Here is a 14862-nt window from a genome sequence, read left to right as displayed (position 1 = left end):
CGCTACCGCTCATTTCCACCGAGGCCTGACGCAAGCACGGGTGTGCGCAACCAGACATTTTATCTGCAGGAAAGACTTGGTGCCTAGTGCTAACTTATTGCTGATAAAAACACGACATCACAGGGAACAAAGTTCTGCGAGGGCAAGGTTAGTCGTTGAAAAAGAGCATGGGAAAGTTTGAGCGGCATTCATGGGACTGAGGCGAGTCGGCAGGGTTGCGCTATCCGTAACAGGTGCAGCATAAGGCGGGCGGGCAGGTGCATCAGCGTGAGAGGAAGAAAAAAAAACTGCCGGCAATAGACAAAGAAAGCTTTAAACAGCTCAGTTAGTCGTTGGTAGGGTTATAACCGTTGTCCTCGTGATGCGTGTGAAAAGAATTAGCACCATTTTTGACTGGGGCAGAAAATGACTGTTCGAGATCCGGTAAACAAAATGATTAAGTCAGCTTTCATGAACGGCCACGTAATAAAGGGGGTTAGTCTTCACAAGATCTCCCCAATAAAACTAAATAAAACACTACATGGAAATATGTTGGCTTGGTTTGGTTTTATGGAGTGTAACGTCCCAAAGCTACTCAGGCTACGAGGGACGGGGTAGTGGAGGGTTCCGGATAATTTCTACCTTTAACGAGCGCCGACACCGCAAACTACATGCTGCACGTGTTTTCAAGAACCTTCCAGGCGACTACGGCAGTGAGCGCAAAACTCGCTGGGCGACAGTCTCCACACGGCGTAGGAAAACTGCGCAGTCAGAAGAGAAAAAAAAAAGATATTTTTTTTAGCCACAAAGCTACTAAGCTCCGCAGCACGAAACCACGAGGGAAGTTTTCTCAACATGGACCGAAACTCTGAAGTGGCAAAGTCCACAGGCCGTTCCCTCTTCTGGAGAAACTTGACGGCGACGAAAGTATTAGGAACTGATATGCGCGTAAGGTCCACACGATAAGAAAGTGATAAGAGTGGCGGGTTGCAACGGACCCCAATAACCCAAACGCCGGCCACTCAAGAAAGCAAAGCAAAAAAGTGTTCGTCAATGCCACTGCTGACGGAGTCAAAAAAAGAAATAGTGACCGTTGCCCGGCGGAGCCAGCTTTCTAGGGCCGAACACAATCCACTCGTAAATGGATTTCTCCGTTGTAGTTATGACACCGGTTTCAGTGATCCGTGCAGTTGGCGAGCGCCGTTGCGACGAGAGAGATAAGGCTGCTGGGAGCTGCAATAAGGTGAACTAGAGGCAAAAAGAGGCGGTTTTTGTAGCGATGTACCAACCTGGCCTAGCAAATGCGTGAACATGATATTGCTGGTAATTTTCTCGAACAATAAGGAGAAAAGTAACAAAGATGTAAGAAACACACGCGTCGCCAAGTGGCGTTTGCTTCAGTGTGTGACTGCGAGCTCTCGGCGGCCCCGCGGTTCCGGTTTGGAGCGTTGATAAAGCAAGAATGAGTTGTTTCGCTGCGGCGAGCACAGTTTTCGAAATTGCAACAGCTTATATTGGGGCTTGGCGGCTAGCTCAAGTCTGATTTCTACCAGGCACCTAGCTTTAATAGTGGGAGTAATCCATGAGAATTTAGTGAACCAGTGTGCTCCTTAGGAGATTCATGCTGTTCCAACCTCCACCACCACTGGCAATAACTACGTTGAAAAGGCCATCCTATTTACCAAAAATCCCTGTTTAAAACCAACTGAGGAGCTTTGCTAAAACGCCCTCCATACTGAGGAAGGCAAAGACAAAACTGTCTTCATCTAGTCAGCCTCAGAAGCCGGTGAGCCTGGTCGAGCACAAGTCGTGGATTTTGACGTATACCTTAATTCTTACCTGAATCCTGAAAGTCTATGCAGTCATTTATTAAATATTAACTAATGTACTGCAAACACGCTTTATGTATAATTGCGTATGCTTTTACCTTAACGGTCCTTGAATGTGCTGATCACTGGTTAACCGATACTCGTCGACAACGTACTGTGTGACCGATTAAATTCAGTTGCACTACTGCTGTTTAGAAAGAGGCAACGCAGACAAAGCTGGCCGCTTCGCATATATCGTATAGTAGGCTATCTTCTCGTAGTTCATGGCCATGGCAAGATAGCGCCCCCCTCCCCTTATTATGCTGTTCACAGTCCCCACTTGGTTTTTTTATTGTGCACTCACTAAAATGAGGATCTGCGCAAACACTGAAAGTTTAGCGTGAACAATGAGCATGTTGGCAAGTATTCGGCAACAGATGATAAGCTTTGTCTCATTTCGCACAGTTAATGAATACTCTATGCATTCCCGGAGCGGTCTTGCAGTGCTTAGATCGCTTATAAATATTTGAAATGAAATAAGAACGGAGTAAAGAATTGGGATCTGGGAAGTGCCGACCCCTGCAGCGAAAGCTGCTGAAATAGAAATGGTGTTTTTGCGCGTTTCCACCGATACCCTTTAGATTACACTTTATTGATTTCCTACCTCAGGTAAAGTTTAAATTGTGCGTTTATGAGCGCTTCTGCACTGTGAAAAACAATATCGAGCGAATGGTGCTTTAATTGCTAACTTGCTGTTATAACAATTCATTTGTACTACAGCCTTTACCTTTACTGGTTTTGTTTTGAATTAATAACACAGGTACTTTTGTTGCAACAACTCGTAATAAAGCTGTTATGCTGTGCCATGCGAAGTAATACTGCTGGTATCGCTTGTTACAGAAATTTAGTCCACCGTGCCGTTCACCCGAAAGACACGGTGGACTAGATTTCTGCAGCAAACGGTACATCGGACTACGTTTTGCGCCTTACCTTACACTCTGCAATACTCGTCTCTTAGCGCAGTATTGCAGCATGCCCCACTCATACCCTGCCGAATAAAAGTGAGGGTGTGCACAGTTCTTTTTTACGCGAGTGGTTCCGTAACGTCGCCAACTATGCATATACGTGCAAGTATGCGACATCTTCAAGGGAACCCCGCCCCTCATGTTTAAAATTTAGGATAAAGCGGAGATTTGGGCGAAATGGCAAGCATTCATGGTGGGTGGACAATATATTATTATCCCTTTCCGTTCCTCAATAAACTGTTTTTCGTCAGCGGTTGTCTTTGTCTCGCCTTTGTTGCGCAGTTCACCCACCATAAAATTTAGGATTTTTGAGGTATAAAGATGGTTTCGGCAGCACAGTAATACCAGTATAAATTGTCGGGCTAGTCGTTTCATTTCAGACGCTTAGGAACTGCTGCTCAAAGGGACCCGAACTGCGAAAGAGACACTAACGGCACACAGAACCGCAGACTAACGACTTCATTGTGCGAAGCCATACAATGCCTGCATAAGCGATCTAAGAAGCTCGTTCGCAATCTTGCCGCGAATCTTTGTACTCTGTTCACGGTTCAAGCTGCTGGCATTCGGCTTTATTATTTTATTTGTGACGCGAGATGCGACCACACTTATCTGGAACGATCGCATCAATGCGCAGGTGTTCAAACATTTTTCCAGACGCTGTACTTTCTCCGTCGCCTTATCTCGATAGTTCCATGCCAGCTTTAAATTCAGCGCAGCCAAGAGCGGCAGGCATTTCGTTCGACGACCGCGCAGCACGCTTGCTGCAATCGCCGCCGCCGAGTCATTGTGTTCTTTGTGGGCGCGAGTCAGCCCAATCAACACTTCCTTTAGGAGCCCTCTGTGCTGCCTTCCTGAATGTCGTCACTACGACGTAAACAAACACTGTAGTGAACACCTGCTAACCAATACAGGACGACAACCGGCGGAGTGCCGCAAAAACAAATTGAAACTATGTACAACCAACAGTGCAGATAACATGGAATGGTGGCAAGGCGCCCGCGTAACAACAGAGCACCAAGATGGGCATCAGCTCAAGAAGGCTACGTCAGAAGAACATGATGACTATTTCTGAACGAGGGTTTAGTTCCTGCGGTCAAATAAAGAGTTCCGGCTCTTAACTTTTATTTACTCCTTGAAGCGCCTAGTATTTTCTTGCTGTTAGTAATTTTGGCTTGGTGCCTTTTTTTACTGTCTTTTCACTTACAACGAGGCTTTCTTGATCTGATTGACGGCTTTGAGAGGTTTTGTTACTTGGAAACTTGGCTCGCCATCGCCTGTGCGTTAGTTTTGTTGTTTCTTTGCAGTTGTTATCTATTTTGTTGATCTTTTGACGCAGCCTTCTTGAACTTATGCGGGGCTTGGTGCTATATTGTTACTCGGACGCCTCATCGCCATTCCTTGCTGCCTGCACTTGTGGTTATAGATAGTTTCGATTTCTTTTCGTGGCACTTCTCCGGTTGTCTTCCATTCGTTAGTCCGCGTTCAATAGGTTGTTGCCACAGAGCGATGTGTTACAATAATTAGTTTTGTAGTAAAGGAGGGCCCAGAAAGGTCTTTCACACAATGATGGTCAGTTTCCTTGTGCGAATTGTATTTTTTTTTCGCTTGGATGTCACGCCTGAGCACATTTCACAAGCTGGCGTCTTTTGATTAGATTGTAAATGAGCTACTGAGATATTTGTACGACTTCACAGAATCAAGTTGTTAGCCTGCGTTTTCATGTGTTGCTAGTGTTTCTTTCGCGGCAGTTTTTAAGCCTGTAGTACCAGTGCTGGTAGATACCAGAAAACAGGTGAATACTGCTGACTAGTAAAAAGATTAACTAATTTTGGATAGTTAACCATTACAGTTAGGCGCCTGGCTGAATAGACGTTTATAGCCGGCTGTTCATAATAGCCATACGAGTTTTTAGAATTTCGAAAACGCGGTAACTCACGGCGGTATGCCTCAAGAAATTTTGGTCATCACTTGCCAAAAGGAGAGATTTCAAAAAGCGCGTGTCTTTGGCAAGCGCAAAGCGACAGCCCCCATCGTATGCAGCTCTGCGGTGCACGTGCCACGTAACCTCTGTCCTGTCCGCGCGCTGCGGTGCTGATCGCCGCTCCAGCCCACAGCGGATCCATAGTGCAAGAGTTTGGCAAATAGGGGTGACCAGGCAGTGGTCGCGCTTCTGGGGGGAACGACGCGTCCGTGCTGACGTTAGAGAACGCCTCCGCTCAGACTCTCGGCGCCATATTCATGTCTGCCCGCGGCGGCGAAGAGCGGTGGACCATGCAAGGCAGTCTGCGTTTAGTACATTAGCGCACGTGTGGTGTCCGTGAGCCTCTGCTGCATTTAATGTGCTAGAGGAAAGCGTGCTGGAGTGGAGTTTTTTGCCCTTTTCGCCCTTTTCACTCGCTCGTTATATGCTGCACTCTGTGGTTTAAATCTCCTTCTCAAGTTCCACCGCCAAGCAGGCCAACAGAGCGACCGGCCAGGGACGACGCTGGAAGGCGAATTTGGTAGAATAGGAGTGTTTTCGTGTGTGCGGATAACTCCATATGCCACGGTACACGTGCGTCACTTACGGGCAGTTATGTAATAACCTGTCAGCTCGTTTTCAGAGGTGCCGTCGAGAAAACGAAGAGCTTTCTGAAAATCAAAACAGCGTCTAAATGTATTTAGTGCAGCGTAAAATCTACGCCGGTTTACCTGGGCGGTATGTACGTGCATATCTCGACTATACTATATCTTTTCAACGCTTGCTTGAGCGTGTCGATAAAGCGGAGAAAACGTGCATTTTGTCGTAATTCCTGTAACACTGCTGTTGGAATGGGTATTTCTACTCTTATTTTCTAGATCCTATGGTGTGCAACGCACACAAAAAAGGAACGCTAGGATCTTTTCGCCGACAGTGATAGAGCAGAGCAGTGCGATATTCGTAATAAAGGTGTGGCGCGGGCGTGCGAAGAACACTGGGTTGTCAGCGCATTTTTAAAACTCTAGGCAGCAGTTGCCTCAACACTCAGCTTGAGAAAAATGGTAGCAAAGCTGCGAGACAGAGGCGCGTACAGCGCTACGGACAAATTTGAACGAAGCGGGTGTACTTAGCAAGTGATCCTGGTAACTTAAAACGGCTCATGTAGGACGGGAGGGAGCGACACTAATTAGTACAGGAGAAGTGTGCCTGGTAGTTAGCCTGGCATGCTACTCCATAACAGCGTGAAGAAGAAAAAAAATGGGACGAGAGAGACAGCAGTTATGTTGACAGTATTATTTTTTTTTGCCTAGCCAGCGTTGCATTAGGCGAAAAGCAAACATCGCGTTGCGCGCCAAATGCTCGAAAAGCAGGGAGCAAAAAAGCGGCAATTGTAAACGGTCCGCAGTTCTTCGCCGTTTTTTCGTGATGCTACAGAAGTTATACGGAGTCGCCTCGAAACGGGCGGCACAGAAAGTATAAATTTTGCCGACGAGTGACTTGAAATTAATATTTCCTGAAAAAAAAAAAACATTGCAGAGCAGTGTACCGACTACTCTTTTTATACCACTAACTGCCGCAAAGTACAAGACGCACCAAAAATAAAAAAAAACTATCAATAAAAATTTTTTTTATTGCGGTATGACAAGCGATTCAGATCTGTTGTAAATCAAGGTAGCACGTCCTCAGTTTGAGATGAAATAAGTTTCAGTGCACGTTTAAGCCTAATACTCAGAAACTTTTGAAACATATCCAGATAATCGTAATCCTTCAAGGAAGAGTTCCTTTAACGCTTAGAAATAGCACGCACAAAAAAACACAGTAAACAAAAGAAAACAGATTTAAGTCCGAAGTGTGAGTAGTCCGGCGCGGTCAGTCAGTGTCCACTTGTTGCATCGAATTGTACTAGTACATATCCGAATGCGCCTTCTGTTCATCTCTTTAGGAAGTTTAAAGATTCGAAATATCTTCGAGCTACGATTAGAGCATCCCACAGCACAACAGCAACCCATTCTTCACCAGCCAACCACGCAGAGAAACTCGCAAACCAACGCTGAAAGAAAACGCAGTAGCAAGTCAGCGAAGGGCGGCTCCGCGGGACGCAAATATGGCGGCCACTTCGTTCCCCGCTCCCCGAGTTCCCGCGGGGCTCCTTCCGAGGCTATTCACTGCTTTCCCGCGTGGTGCAGGCGACTCGAAGTGGGAGGTGCGGCAGCGCCGATAGCAAAGAAGGGTCCAACTCTTCCACTATATGCATGGTCCAGCTCTGCTGTAACCCACACGGGAGAGATAGAAGTTCACGTGGCACATGCGTCGCGGAGCGACGTACGTTGGGGATTGTCGCTTGGCGCTCGCGAAAGACGCCAAAGCGCACCTCTTTTGGAGCATGATGGCCCAAAAATCTCTTGAGCCACACCGCCGAGGCAATCATGTTTCAAAAATTTTAAATAAATGGCTGCTACAATCTGTCGGCTACAAATATGTAATTGCAATCAGGCACCAAACTATACACGAGGAGTTAGCTAGTTTTCTGTTGTCTGATATTCACCAAAGAAATAAAGGTTTGTTGGAAACGGCCTGGTCACGTCCTGCACTTCGTCCGTCGGCCGTTCCCTTTGCCTGAGTGCCGAGGATGGTGGACTCGCCCTAACCAGATCCGTAAATCGCATCATAGGGGCCACGGTCATTCGAGTTACGGAGCTTTTGTATTCGAGTAAACAGTACAGAAAGGAGGTGTCACAAGTTTCAACACCCGGGGAACGCATTTGTTTCAACGCCAAAAAGAAAGAAGTAACTGCGAGGCCCCTCACACGGACAGCAACTGTATACCGGGTGTTTTTTTAGAAGGTCCAAAATTTTTTAAAAAGGTAAATTGCTTTACATTTATTTTAGCGCTGGAGCTATACAGGAGACTACGGCGGGCGCCAGGCAAGAGGAAAACTGCTTTAATTAGTTCGCTGATTAACTAAATATGTTAATTAATTTTTTTCATTTTTATTTTAGGGGTTATGTTGTATTCGCAGAATTGGAGACCGTTCTCCAAACAGTCCCACCGAGAAAAACAATTTCAATTAAAATTTTTTTACGCACGTTACGAGGCGCGAAAAAGTCACCCCGGTAGGCATCTTCACACCGTAACTCAGCGGCGGTGAGCGCCTCTGACGTAGTTCGCTCCGCCCTGCGCTTTGCGTCACACGGCTGACGTCACCTGCAGCCCCAACGGGCGGCCTGCGCTATCGCTGCTTGCTTCGCTTCGCGGCCTCACGGAATGCCGCGTTGGAACAAAAACGCATTGACACAAAGCGCAGGGCGGAGCGAACTACGTCAAGGCGGTCGCAGACGGTGTGGTACAGAGTGAAGCTGCCTACCAGGGCGACTTTTTATCGCTTCGTAACGCGTGCAAAAAGTTTTTTCATGGAATTTTTTTTTCTTGGCTGGACTGTTTCGAAGACGATCTTCAATTCTGCTAATACAACATATCCTCTAAAATAAAAATTATAAAAGTTAACTAACGTATTCAGTTAATCAGCGAACTAATTAAAGTAGTTTGCCTCGTACCTGGCGTCCGCCGTAGTCCTCAGTATAGCCCCAGGGTTAAAATAAATCTAAAGGATTTTACCTTGAAAATTTTTGGACCTAAAAAAAACACACCCGGTAGAGTGAAATAGTGTGACGTCACAAAACCCACCACGTCGTCTTACGTGTAGGGGTTCCACCTGGCAGACACATATAGTATATCGAAACTGGTTTATTCCTTCTGCATAGGAACTTAGCTAAGGGTACCGGGGCCCTAGGAGGCGCGCCTCCCACAAGTCAGAAGAAAAGAGCAGACACCACTCGTTGGAGAGCCTGCTTTAAAGTGCTTTTTCTGCTCTGTTCACAGATTCTATACGACTGTACTAGATCCTCACAGTAATAGCGGCCGCAGACTGCTGCGCTACAGCAATACGGACTAAGAAGGCAGAAATTACATCCCTGTTATTGGCTGCTGTTAATTGAATTTTGTTCGGTTGTGTTAAGGCTGCGAGGGGGTCTTATACCGAAACGTAGCAGAGTTTTTGCCCACACACAACGGGCTTTTCGCGTACGCAGCAAGTGCCTAAGCGCGCCGGGGGCAACGTGAGGCAGCGTTGGCCCAGCACGCGCCTAGGCACGACCACGCCGCGGGCATGACAACCCGGCCCATGCTCCGAGAGCAGCAGCGGGCCACTCGGGCATGAAAAATGACCTCGGTTTGGGGAGTGCGTTTCCGCGGGGATCCTCTCCGCCCTCTTCCGAGAAACGGGTCGTCCTTGAAAGGGGGGCCGTGGAGGAAGGAGCACCATCACCGGCGCACGCTGGGCCCCTGGACCGGCCCGAGCGCCCAGAGGGGTGCCCGTGCAAACCACCCCCAAACGGCTGCTGGAGACTGGCTTCAGGAGATGCGCGTTCGCGCAGCGGGAAAGCACGGTCTCACAAAACGGCAGTCGCCACGGCGCAGTGCAGCTCGGACTGGGGCTATTCAGACTGTCTATACAAATTCAACCGAACCTGAGTAAGCGTAACTCGTGTAATCTTTTTCGTTCGGCTCTGGAGCATCGGGTAAAAAATGCAGTGAAATCAAACGAATGTCCAATGCTGGCGATTTTTTGAAAGGCACTACATGTGGCAGCGAATAACAGTCATTTCTTGAGCGCTGTCGAACATTCGTGCCCCCAAACATTATCCGCCGTTTTGTTTGGCGCGCAAAAACTGCATGAGATGGATACACGGATTTGCATTTGGCGCCACCACGGTTGAATTCGCGACACCAAGCGTGACGTCGCGCGTCCACGCGCCATATTCGGTCTGGCCGCGTGTGAAGACACTAGCGACGCCCCTTGAGGGCTTCTCTGCTGCCCATTTTTTATTTAAACGAAACACTGCCCTCGGCTTGGACTATTCTTACGCCGGTCAAGAAATTAATCTCTCCGAGTAGCATACATGTTTCTTTTATCAAGCTGCGTGTCATTTATCAGGAACGATTTTGGAACTTGCTCACTGTCGTTAGCAGCGGCGATGAAGTGCAGGACGGGTTGAGCTAACAGTACTTTAACGAAGCTCGACTTTAGGCTAGTTCTGCTCCTTTTACATCCTGGAACTTAATTCATTGATCCATACTTGCTTGAAGTTGCTATTTCAGGCCCTCTCACTGCGTAAACTCAACAAAGCTATACATACTGCTCAAAGTTAGTGACTAGTACACAATGTCCCAAATTTAATTCCCGTAGTTGCGCCACGTCTTACAATAGCTTACAATAAAAGCGCACAGTTCTGCCCTAGATTCTTGCTATTATTTCACAAAGCATGAAAAATTAGACCGTCAGTCCGAAACGGGAAACGTTTTCATCTCGCACAGGCCATGAAAACAGCTCAAAAAATTGCGAGGACACTTTGGCAACCAAAGTGCAGAGAGGCGACCGCCGAGGACACTGCCATGACGACTTCCGGTGGATGTGACGTCACACTGTTCCCGTGTCTATATCGATACCAATATTATACATCTTTCGGGGATTTTAAGTGTTAATTACGCTTAATTACATGTTTTTCCATTTAATTTGACACAAATCCGACGTTTTTCCGACCATTATGTGCCACTTTTCACTATGCTGTGACGACTTCCGGCGGATGTGGCGTCACAATGTTCCCGTGTCTGTATCGATACCAATATTATACATCTTTCGGGGATCTTAAGTGTTAATTACATATTTTTCCATCTAATTTGACACAAATCCGACGTTTTTCCGACCATTATGTGGCAATTTTCACTATGCTGTGACGACTTCCGGTGGATGTGACGTCACACCGTACCCGTGGCTATATCGACGTATGCGCTATTTCGACGCAATTTTCACTGCGATTAATTACTCTACAGTCATCAAACGTGGCTTCTAGGTTCATTTTTTTTTCCTCCTCTATCTGAAGCAATCCTTCATTTTCACCTCTCTTTTTTAGTTCCCGAGTTAAAGGCTGCCTAAGGTGACACTCTCTGCTAACGGACGACAGTATGAGCCATTAAAGACTTTCGCCTTAATATAAGGGCACCCGCCCAACTATGCCCACTGCAGGACAAAAGCCTGTCCCATTGTGCTCAGATTAACCCTCTCCAGCGCTGGCCGGGGTCACCTTAACCCCTCGAAAATCTCAATCTCATCAGCCCTCTTCTGCCCTGTACTACGAGTACGTTAACAATAGGAGTTCAAGTAACTATTCCGTGAGTACACCAGGGAATGAATAGGACAACGATTCTGTTCCAATTACATTCCTTTTCGCCTCCTGTCAATGGCCGAGGCTCAACCACGCCTTCGGTATCGCCGAGATCAGGCGATCGGCACGGCGGATAATACCAATAGAAATGAATCGAATGAAAAGAATTGCAATTACAGTGTCCCAACGTACGGCTTTACGTGCCCAGAACTGTCACCTCTAATCAATTGATAGTGCCTCCGTGAGGGCAGACTGAGCCCTGTTTTCCATTTTAGGGAAATTAAGAAGCCGGAGGAGGAAACAATGGCTACTCGAAGGTGCCCTTATATTAAGGCGTCTTTAATGGCTCATACTGTCGTCCGTGAGCAGAGGGTGTCACCTTAGGCAGCCTTTAACTGGTGTTAACTCGGGAACTAAAAAAGAGGAGAAAACGAAGGATTTCTTCAGGTAGAGGAGGAAAAAAATTAACCTAGAAGCCACGTTTGATGACTGAAGAGTAATTAATTGCAGTCAAAAGTCACAATTGCGTCGAAATTACGCGGACGTCGATATAGCCACGGGTACGGTGTGACGTCACATCCACCGGAAGTCGTCAGAGCATAGTGAAAATTGCCACATTATGGTCGAAAGAACGTCGGATTTGTGTCAAATTAGATGGAAAAACATGTAATGAAGCGTAATTAACACTTAATATCCCCGAAAGATGAATAATATTGGTAACGATATAGACACGGGAACAGTGCGACGTCACATCCACCGGAAGTCGTCATGGCATAGTGTCCTCGGCAGTCGCCTCTCAGCACTTTGGTTGCCAAAGTGTCCTCGCAATTATTTTATGAGCTGTTTTCATGGCCTGTGCGAGATGAAAACGTTTCCAGTTTAGGACTGACGGTGTAACTTTTCATGTATCGACCACCAGTGTCACCTGTGTAGGCCTCATGGAGAATAAAAAAAATTGGAGGCTTATCAAGGTTAAGCCCAGTGGATACGAAGCATGTCCTTAGTGTTTGGAGGCATCTTGACCATATACACGCCCGGCGCAAAGACGCTGGCGCGGTTGTGGGCACAGAGACTGACGCGACGGCGGGCGGGCGCCGCCTCATCCCTGGCGTGACGTCACATATCACGTGATGCAGCGATGGTGGCGCCGCCGCCGCGTCGCGCGCGATATGAGGCCCCATCTGCAGCCGGTGTGACGTCATGTCACGTGACCTACTGGAAGGTCAATGGTGGCCACCGCCGGTCGTCGCGCGAAGGCCCGAAACCTACGTTAATATGCTTCGCATAATAGACGTGCCGTGAATTATATGTATATACGTGCAGTATTTGTCGAAAAACGCAGGCTGTGCCAGGAATTACAGTTGCAGCTACTCTTAAGCCCATCCCGAAAGCCGCTCCACAAGGCTGTACACCCGAAATTAACGCACTCACTTGAAATGGTCCAAAATACTGCTGCTCGATGCGTTCCCTAAAACTACAACAGAACTTGAAACATAACCAGCGCCTGTTTGTATGTCTCTTCCTGGTGTCCGTGTCTTTTTTGCGCTGTTTTAGAATGAATAACCATCAACTCGCCAAAGCTTTTACCTTAGCAGCATGAGAGCTAGTCTCAGTCTGGGATCCCTTGCGTCTCGTCGTAGAACATTTCGTGTTCACCTTTTTTTTGCATAGCTTTTTCACTATTCTTGCCTGCTCGAAGAACTTATTTCACCACCACAGTACGTGTCACCACGGATGGATCACGAACACAAGGTTGGAATAGCATTCTTCATAACAAAAAAACTAGTTTCAATCGTTTCTACCGTGGACATCTGAAGAGTGGAATTCCCTTCCCGCATCACTGGCACTAATTAAGACCGTTTATTTCAAGAATGCAATAGCTAACATTGTATAACTAGCAACCTTCTGAAAAACCACGCTCATATTTATATGTTTTGTTATATTACGTTGTATAACCACTCCCCTCTATAATGCCGTATGGCCCTGAGGGTATTTGAAATAAATAAATACTGCACGCAGAGGGGACTCCACCGGTAACGCAAAAGTGCGTGCTGTCCTGGCGAAGATTTACGCTGAAGGGAGAACTGACCCAGCGCGCCAACACGAGCTCGCAGTATCGCGCTACATGCGTGCAGTGGCCTTCGTCCTTTGGCGCGAGCAGCTGGAACACAGAAGCGCTCTCTAAATATTTTGCTCTGAAGTTTTGCGTAGAGTACAAAGCGCATGCCTCACTGACAGGGCAGATGCTTTGTAAAGACGCATGCATCGTTCTCTGCGATCTGAAAGCTTGCGGGAAAAACGAAATACCGCTAAGGTGTAAAACAGTGCTTTTAGGCATCTTGAGGCGTGAATATAGTGTTTAGGTGACGTGTTTACGCTACGTTAAATAACATGCTGTGCGCATGGCGCTGCTGTCATTTCATTAGAAATGACTTAAGTGATTGCGAGAGGTCATTAACTTTCATCGAGGTTGCAGGTGGGTTGGCGTGCAAACTGCCCAAGCATGCACAAGAGGTTGCGGTAAACGACTCGACAAGCGCTTGAGGCTTAGCTGAATAGATGACACTGGCACATGCATGCGCGCAGCGTACAATTAAGCGAAGCGCAAACACGGAACCAAAGCACCATATTAACCCTGTAACACGTGCACCGCTTTCAGGACGAGCGAAAAGCGCCCCTTCGCGGCTCAACGGTATTTCCTGCTCCTAGATCGCGGCGAGACACACGCTGCCGGCAGCTGACACGGGGGCCGCGCCGGCGCGACCCGCGAGCCCTCTTGCCCTCGAAGCCACGCCGGCCGCGTTGGCACAGCCCCCGCTCATCGGCGCCGGCGCAGTCAATCGTTACTGAGATACACGCGACAAAGACATTCACTTACGAGTTGCCCAGCCATTCGTAGAAATTGATGGTGCCAACTGTCGTCTCGCAGGTGAAGTTCGGGAAGCGATCGCCGAGGTTCAGGGCAGGCATCTTGGCTGCTACTGCTCGCTGAGCGGACGGGAAGTGCGATGTGCTAGCTGCTGCAGGGAGAACCGCGGACAACTGAATGAGAGCGCCGAAGCAGACGCCCTTTTCTTGGTGACCGGCGCGCATGCGCAGTGGGTCTGTGGGCGCGCTCGCGTCGCCACACGTCTGCGCAGCCGCGGGGAAGCGCTGGCGCGCGCGCGTCCTCCTCTCTCGAGGAATGCGAGAGAGTGGCGAGGAGAGAAGCGGGCTGTCTGGCTTCTCGGCGCGCCTGAGCGTGCGTGGCTGCGATGGATTATATCTGTTATATCACACATCTCGTCGCGTATTGTACTCGCGTATTGTACTCGCGTATTGTACGTATTGTAACCAACTCTCCTAAACGACGCCCCGTATTGCTGTTTGTATTGGCAGCGTGCCGAGACATTGAATGTTGTTTCTTGCCTTCTTTCTGATGGAATCCATGTCTAGAATCTCGTGCATCCTCCTCTTGTGTTTTGTGTCTGGTTCCGGGCAGGTGACCGCCGTTTTCAGAGAGCTTCGTCCATTGCTTCATTCCAAGCACCCACGGTCTGTTGTGAAAGCGGGTAGCGTGCGGTAGTTAAAGAGGCATCCTTATTGTCATAGAGCTGTGGTGGCTTTAATTGGATGGCTAAGCGTGAAAAGCGACAAATAGCTGTGGCCTTCAGTTGGAGTGTTCTAATCGCTTTCTTGGTGTGTCTAACGCGCAGGAACCCAGCAACTCTTATATCAACTGCGGACAATGGCGACTGGTTTCAATTAGTGTTCCTCCTCGTCGGCTGTGACTCATCTAACGCAGCCACGTGCGCCTTTTATTATTTCGCTATAGCTGCAAGCGAGTAAGGCTTGAAAACCAACTGCCAAGGCCTTAGTAAAACCAGCA

At 47.9% G+C, this 14862-nt stretch overlaps 1 protein-coding gene across 1 annotated transcript in view; it reads right to left on the bottom strand.

Moving 5' to 3' along the window:
• The window catches only part of Prx6a (Peroxiredoxin 6a), a 28852-nt gene extending 14802 nt beyond the window's left edge, over positions 1 to 14050 (bottom strand). The window contains exon 1 of the mRNA XM_089583059.1: positions 13873 to 14050. Within this exon, the coding sequence (XP_089439185.1) occupies positions 13873 to 13964 (92 nt within the window). The 5' untranslated portion in view covers positions 13965 to 14050. The remainder of the gene's footprint in view (positions 1 to 13872) is intronic.
• Between the last annotated feature and the right edge of the window lie 812 nt (positions 14051 to 14862).

The sequence above is a fragment of the Amblyomma mixtum genome, chromosome 3 (assembly GCF_055824585.1).
Source record: "Amblyomma mixtum isolate Tamu chromosome 3, ASM5582458v1, whole genome shotgun sequence".
Taxonomy (NCBI): domain Eukaryota; kingdom Metazoa; phylum Arthropoda; class Arachnida; order Ixodida; family Ixodidae; genus Amblyomma; species Amblyomma mixtum.
The sequence above is the reverse complement of the archived record's forward strand: the minus strand, read 5'-3'. Positions and strand labels throughout refer to the sequence as shown.